Raw genomic sequence first — 8,130 nt, forward strand, 5'->3', positions numbered from 1 at the left:
CCTACATCAACCCCTCAAAGCCTAATCCAGTCAAATGTAACCACAAAACACAGGGTAATCTCTACTCTTGTCAGATATGACTATGCCATTGATGCCTGCTGGGTGTCCTGCTGTTGACTTGAACGGTTTTGCTCAGATGGCCATTGGTCGGACCGTACTCTCTGCGGCTCAGTTCATAAACAATGCCTCATGTTATAAAAAAGCAAACACTGATTGACCTTGGAATTAAAATGCATAGTTAGGAGACAGAAAAATAACTCCTGTGCAGCTCTGACCTGCCACCGCTGCTGTCGTGTGAAGAGGAGCTGAATCAGGAATATGAAAACCAAACATTAGGTGAAGAAACTTTGAAGAAACTTTGCAGCCTCTCCATAAATCACACCGAGACAGTGAAAATATATTCAGTAGCATCTTCAGTTTAAACTGCTTATCCTCCCACTACTGTGGCTATAGCAATGGGAACGGTTTTGTTGCAACACAGAATCATCACAAACTCTACCTGATATAATGTGAGCCTCCACAAGTATCAATCACAAGTTCGACAACAACAATAACAACAACAACAACAACCCATCTGTCTGTCTCAAAGTCTCTTTCCCAAAAATGCAATACTCTCCACTGAAGCTTTCATGTAGAAACTTATTCTGAATATCATAGCAATCAAACCAGGTTCCTGAGCAATTACTTCTGATCGCAGCCCACTTGGCTTGGACGCTGTTTATCTGTGTTATGGGAATTCATCGTGCAAAACTCAGACAGCTGAGAGGGAGGTTATTTCTTGCCATGCGCCTTTGCTAGCATACATGCCTCCCCAAAGACGCCTCGACGATGGCTCAATGCTCATTTTAATTATCACATAAGCCTGATGATGTTAATTAAAAAGCAGACGGAAAAAGATCACACAGAGGGGAGAGCTGTGTACCCGAACGCACCGATAGATGCAGCGGCAGCTCTTGAAACGTATTCAGATGAGATTTCCTAGCCCTCTTGAAACGTATGCATTACAAGTGGGCGCATCAAGCCATGAGTATCAAACTGATTTTTGATGTTAGTTATTTGTGGTGGAAAATGCAGATTTCCTCAAATCTAAGAGATCTGTTGAAGCAGAGAAACTTCTATAAGATGTGTGCTCTAACAATATCTGCGGTCCCCTTCTGATATGTAGTGAAAAATGTAAATGCAGTCTATCTGTGCTACTTACTTCATGGGCTTGAATAGCGCTTGTCCATAATTCTGGAAAGTCATGATCAACTTCAGCTGGGTGCCTCCCGATTTCATGGCTGAGAGGAAAAACAATCGAAATGTTTGATGAGTATTTCAGGCATAAACAAACACACATGCAGGCATATAAACATTAGCACGCAGAAATATGCCCACACAATTGCACAGCTGTTTTGTAGCTTGCCAATTGGAGGACACAATGGCTGCACAATCACATCTGCTGACCAATTTGCCAGGCACTGTACAATCAAAGTGAAATTGTGGCAGATAGGAGCTGGGTGTGACTGAGAGACAGAGTGGTGTGAAAAGCATCTGCTGACAACTAGTCGGCTAGTTCTGGGTTTGATGGAGGGATGCAACTGTAAATGGACAATTTGTCAGAGTGTGACAGAGTGACTGTGTCTTGATAACAACATGTGCAGCTTTCTTGCCAAATACATCCACAGATTTAGCAGAGCAGCTTCAAGTGGCAGTTGTAGAGTAGGTTTCATTTTGCAAAACATTTTCTGTCAAAAGTCCTGGAACTCGCAACCTGGTCACTTTGTATTGCACACTTTTAAAAAGAGCCACCACATCCATGTTAATTCACAAAGATACATTTGCTCATCTCTCATTTTTTATATTTCGTGTGCTTCATTGTATCTCCGGCATCTTACTAGGATTGGGTATTGAAAACAAAGAGCCACCATAAATGCTATGACACTTGCATTGGAAATCTGTTTCTATGTCCACATAGAGTCCACTGATAAATCCAACTTGCCTTTTATTTTAATGCAATAACATTTTGAGAATCCTATTGCATCGAAACTCGGAGGACTCTTCATTTCCTGAATCAAATAACAATGAAATGTACAAGTGCACGTAACAGACCTGATTCTGAGCAGATGTTTCTCTGTACACTTTGTCAGGATTTGCTTGTGCACATTAGACTGCTTCTCCTCTGACTCCCACTAGGCTGAGCTCCTTGGCCCCCGGGTGAGGAGCGGGGGCACATGTCTCTGACGATCAGTCATGTCCGCGGTGTCTCCCAGAGGCTGACGGAGACTCACTGTGAGCTTCCTGTCTGCCTCCGACTCAAACAAAGGGAGCGCCAGGCCTGTCCTAATGCCTTGTGTTTCTTTCATAATGGACAGGCTTTCGGGGGATTTGCCCATTTATTACAGAGCATTAACTTGAGCATATTACACAATACAGCGCTTCTGCCTAACCCCAAAATCAACATAAGCCCGCTGTAGTGGACCCACTTATTGAATGGCTTGCTGGCTGTACTTCACCCATTACACAGAACTGTCTTTTGTGTTTATAGGCTTCTTGGCGTTTCCCTCAGATGTCCCTTGTTTGTATATGTCATTATTTCATTCTCTTTCCTTCCGTTATGCTCCGCCTGTCTCGCTTTGCTTCACTCACCGCTGGCAAGCCTCCCCATTTACCGTGACTCATTTTCAAAAAGCTTTAGTATGATATATCCACTGTTGCACAAAGTTCCATCTACATTACCTTTGGTCAGTGCCTCTTCTTCAGCACAGAGGATGGATATTGAGTGAAATTGAAAGCTAAATAATTTGCTGACGGCATTAGGACTACACATGTTCTAGATTTACTGAAGCCAGGTCAAAGGAAAAGTGCCCTATACATTAATCGTTAAACTTCGTACATCAATCCCTGAACCTTTGAGGGATTGCAGACGACCCTACAATGTTCTAATGCTGTGACCTTGAACCTATAAGCCACAATGCGTGAGAAGCTGACCTCAATACTCTGCTCTGTGCTGGACGTTTACAAAATGTTTATAATTGCAAACTACTAAAGGTAATCCCCTGTGAAAAAGCGGAAAAGCTCTGCTGATTGTTTCTCTGCACTGTCATGCAATCAAATAGGACTTGTACAACAGTAAACTTCAACTAGACATTCTTATGATTCCCCTAAAGGCATCTGTCTCAGTGTCCGTGCATAAATGTCTTAGATCCATCTCTTCAGCCGTTTCTCCAAGCGTCCACAAATGAAAGGATGTCTTTCCTAAACCTTCATGTTCTCTGTTCTTTAAGAGAGCTCCAGGCCTCGCCCACTACCATCAGATTTCCCCTGAATGCTGTGCAGTGATGATAAATCCCCTCCGCTCTCACCTGTGCCACCTCACGGCACTGTGCGTATGATTTATGAGTCAAGCTGAGGACTGAACAAAAGGCCGCAGAGAGACAAACACAGAGGGGGAAGAAGTGAAAATGCTGAGCAGGGAAACTTTCTAATGCTGTCTCTGTTGTGTAATTGTAGTGGGACAGGTATGTGGTAAGTGTGGGCACCAATTATCGGGCACAAAGCTTTGACGCATGCTACCAAACACAAAAGCACTGCATTTTTCTTTTCAGAAGACAGACGGTGTAATATACAGTAGGTGTGTCAGGGCGCTCATTGATGGTTTATAAATTACTAACAGAGAGCACAAAAAGCAAACACTACTAAGTGTACGCTGAGATGTGTAGCATGAATGATGAAACTTTGCAAGTTGCCTGTGAGGGAATCATAAAAATGAGACAGAGGAGGCAGCCTCAATAAGAAATACAATGACACTGATGCACAAAGGAATGGAGATAACAGCATGCGCCACTGGAGGATATGTTGGTATTCATGTCGTTTGTATGAAGCCACTTTAGCAATCTTCACACTCAGACAACATCTCTTTTTTACAGAGCATAAATAATGTCAGTATAATAAATTATAGTATGATAAATTATAGATATATGATACATTGATCGTGTGGTATTTATAACTGGATGGCCTAGCTACCTGTCAGCATTCCATCTGTGCACAAACTTATCTTGTGCCCTCATTGGTCATGTGCGCGGATGGCCTACCTGCCTGTCAGCGTTCCAGGCCGGGCCGGCTAAAATGATTGGTCGTGCTTTTTACAGTACTACAGCTTCCACAGATGAAATTTTGTTATGGATTTTTTGTCAAAGCACTTCAGATATTCATTGCTATCGGGATGATAAGAGCATTCCATGGAATATAACAACGAGTGTATCTCGAGCCGGTTTCTCAAACGTATACCCCACCTTTAAGCAGCAGTAACACACATCTAAACAAACATGTTGACGGGGGCAAAAATGCTCTCACACAGCGACACACACACATTATATAATAAAGAAGGGTTGTTAGAATCTATAGTAAGCTCTCAATAGAAGAGGCAGCTGATCACTGTTTTATAAACTTGCGTGCATAAGCAGAAATACAGATAAGGGGCAAGATTTGTGTGATTGTGACCTCCTTCTCACACACGTGCGCACTTTACACACAGGAAGTCAGGTGCACTCAGTCCACTCTAAGGTTTCATTTTTTATTTAAAAAATAAAATGTTGGTGATTATGTGGGGAGGGTTGAGTTAATGGTTCACTTTTAAGAAAAGGAGTTTAGAGCATGCGTGTGGAGTTTCAAGGGGGACTATCGATATGTATGTTTCTATGTATTTTGTTTGTTTTTTCCATCAAGACTTATAAATAAGTGTCTAATGGTTTTAGGTGCTAACCTCTGGGATTTTTGTGTAGTGATACTGTTTTTGCATTTAAATTACTGATGATAATCAAATCAACCAGCTTGGGGTTTGATGGCTGATACTGCTCCTAAAACTTATTACATGTTTATTTTTGTAATATTCATTGCTTTTACCCAACACATATGGCCATGGTGGCAAAGCCTCTGAGGTTGCATTACATCACAGGATAGTCAAAATATTGACCAAGACTTCACTGAAATTATACACACATCCAAACACACACACCTTGGTAACATAGCTCTCCCTGACTGACTCACCGACGCTGGTGATCCTCTGTGAGGCGAGGTCCTTCAGCAGGGCGTCCAGCACAACACTGTGTCTGGAGTACATCTCGTAGCGGTTGATGCCGATGTGGAAACGTAACCAGTTGGGGTAAGATTCTGCCATCACCTCTCCTGTCGGAGAGAACTCCTCCTCCTCCTCGTTCCCCTCCTCATTGTGCCTGAAAAACAGGGAGTGGAGAGGAGGGTTTACCAAGAAGTTGTGGTGCAAGCAGATTCCCATTCAGATTATCATAAATCGATGTTATTGATGGATGCAGTATTTGTTGCAGTCTGTTGATACAGCCAAACTGTAAAAGAGAAATTAGTGGTGGAGGAATTGGCACTGAGCATTTCGTCTATAATTAACACATGGATTTGTAACTATTTTAAGATGAAAAAAAAAGACAGTTTTGTTGACTGATATTTAAACAAAAACCAAGCAGGATGATTACTCATAAGTTGTGTGCGCAATAAGGTAAAATGGCATGAGAATATGAGACAGGGGTGCATGCAGCAGATGCATGAGTGGACATTACTGTACATTGACGGCAGATAAAACTGACAGGGTGTATAGAGGAACTGATTGATTTGAATATATTTAAACAGGCAGACAGACAGACAGACAGACAGACAGACAAACAGACGGATATATGCACTGGCAGATGTCTCATGATAGGTATGCCTGCATGGACATTATGCAAAAGTATGCAAATTGGACAAACATCATAAAGCAAGAAAGCTATTTCAAAACAACTACTTCATTGTAAATATCAGATAACTATGATGCAAGCATGTAGCCTATATCACCTGATTTTGGTCCCTATACTTTCATCTGATCAACCTTCCCATTAACAGTGAGAAATGGCAAAGCAGTCTGCACTGTCCCACTTGTAACCCTTTAAGTGTAACAGATGCCCATCAGCTTACCATCCTCCGTTCCCTGTTGCTTTGGGGTAAAGCCTGATGTCAGTGTTGAGGTTGAACAAAGTGTCATCGTTCGTGAAGGATGGAAGGTCAACCTTGTATAAAGGATGTTCAAAGAGAGCGGTCAGTCGGGAGACACCGTGGGCAGGGACGGTTCGACCCCAGCTGGCGTCTCCGATGAGCGGCTTGTGGTCCTCCACCTTCCCTCCTGACGGTCTGATCCGCCGGAAGGACTCGGCTCTGTCACCGGCAGCTGCTGTGATCTTTTCCAGGGAATGCGACGTGAGGTTGGAGCTTGGCTCGTTGCTGAAATCTTGCAGGATTCTCAGCGTGTGTTTGTTAGGCCAGCCCGCTTCCGCCGCCGACCTGGCGCGCTGCTTCCCCCAGCCCTGCGCCTCCCCGCCCGGGTGCTGAGCGCACTGACAGCCGCTGTCCCCGCTGTCCGCTCCTGCCGCCCGCTTCTCTAGTTTCGGTAACAAGTCTATCATGATGTGCATTGTGCACGCGACCAGAAACACCATGAGTATCAACACTCGGAATTTTCGAAACAAAATCATCTTAAAATGTATTTTCCTTACGCAGAGAAAGCTTTAAGAGCAGCGCACCTTACAGTCACCGACATTGACGTCCAACACTGTTATGCGATGACAAAGCAGCAATGTTGGCTTCCAGTTGTACTGTAATCATTGCACACACAATGCATGTCAGCGTATCAACTCCATGATGTGCTCAGTCTTTATTTTTTACAATAGTCCAAATTCTTCATTCCCAGTCAGACAGGTGGACTGACCCATTGTGGGCTGTGGACTCTTCACTGGCAGCAGCTCAAGAAGTGCGTCTCATTCATTGCCTTGTTGAGCAGGATACAGTGTGAGGAGGACGGAACCCTAAATAAATCGTTAAGAAAATGAACCAGAAAGGAGGAGGAAGGAGTGGGTTCCAGTTAAAAACACCGATGTTCTTCCTTAAATCTGCTTCCTTCTATCGTTGCCAGCACGGAGTGAGATGTCAAATGTGTCATAACTGGGGGGAAAGTAACAGGAGGGATTGACATAGTCCGCAGAAACACAGCCTTCCTTGTATTTAGGATGATTAAAAAAAAAGTGAAATTCCATAAAGATAGTTGATCCGCTGAGATGCTTGGATGCTGTCCCGCTCTGATGTCTCGTTGAAGTCAAATCAGAGACTGGCTGGCAGGTGCAGGGATCCTGCTTGTCATATGCCCACTCCCTCCTTTACAGCGCCTTGTCTTCCTTCAAAGTGTTCATCCAGGGTGTGTGTGTTAAATATTATGATCGGAGCCCTCTGAGCCTCGGTAACGTCACAAGGAAGAGGCTGGCTGCGTCCTGCTGAAGCGCTAGTGACATGAGAGGCGAGCTTCAGGGCTGAGGACTGAAACCCTGGGAGGTTGCAATCCCCCTGCCCGCAGCCAGAGGGCGTTGGCACAGCCCGGAACACACCGCTGGATGTGTGATGTATGATCTGAAGGACAATGCGAGTGCATACGGTGAAGACCCACTGTACGCCCTTATTCAGAGTGCACAATGAGCCGCTAGTAGTTTTAGAAGTGGACATAGGGGGGCCTGAGGATGAGCCAAGGTAAATCAGTGCTCGCTAAATCAGGAATAATTGGAATTCAATGTTACAGCCATAAGAGGTTGACACAAGAATAGATGATTGATACAAACTGGCTCATTGCACTAAAGTTGGTTTAAACATGCTAAACACAACACACACAGTGCACTGGTCAAACATAAAAATATAAATGATTACTATTTTAAGCTCCCAAGAGAACAGGCAGCTGATTTATAAACTCGCACATAAGCAGAAATGCAGAGAAAGTGCCATGCGTTTGGTTGTGGCCTCCTTTTAAAACGCATGTACACAGGCACTGTGCACAAAGTAACCTAGATATTGGGATTTATTGTACACTTAGATAAGTGTACAATAAATAACAAATAGCCTTGCTTTTTGTTTGCCTAAATGCATTTAATTTACAATGATTTGTATTGCAGACAGGGCCGTCCCTGGCCAACTTGGGGCCCCAAGCGACATTGTGAGATGAGGCCCCCCCTCAAAGTACTTTGCAAATATAATTCCTGTTTATTATTATTATTATTATTATTATCAACACAGTTACTTTGTTATACAGTGAGGTAAATGGTAAATGTG

General features: G+C 43.6%; 1 protein-coding gene across 1 annotated transcript; it reads right to left on the minus strand.

Moving 5' to 3' along the window:
• Window positions 1-218: 218 nt before the first annotated feature.
• Window positions 219-7,261, minus strand: LOC104957837 (extracellular serine/threonine protein kinase FAM20C-like). Its single transcript, XM_010785513.1, has 4 exons — window positions 5,962-7,261; window positions 5,029-5,213; window positions 1,202-1,280; window positions 219-305 (listed from the first exon to the last, which is right to left on the minus strand). Exons 1-4 carry the CDS (start codon window positions 6,513-6,515, stop codon window positions 239-241), a joined length of 885 nt encoding a protein of 294 aa, XP_010783815.1. The 5' UTR covers window positions 6,516-7,261; the 3' UTR covers window positions 219-238.
• Window positions 7,262-8,130: the final 869 nt, after the last annotated feature.

This window comes from Notothenia coriiceps, unplaced genomic scaffold (assembly GCF_000735185.1).
Source record: "Notothenia coriiceps isolate Sejong01 unplaced genomic scaffold, NC01 NC01_scaffold00027811, whole genome shotgun sequence".
NCBI classification, from domain to species: domain Eukaryota; kingdom Metazoa; phylum Chordata; class Actinopteri; order Perciformes; family Nototheniidae; genus Notothenia; species Notothenia coriiceps.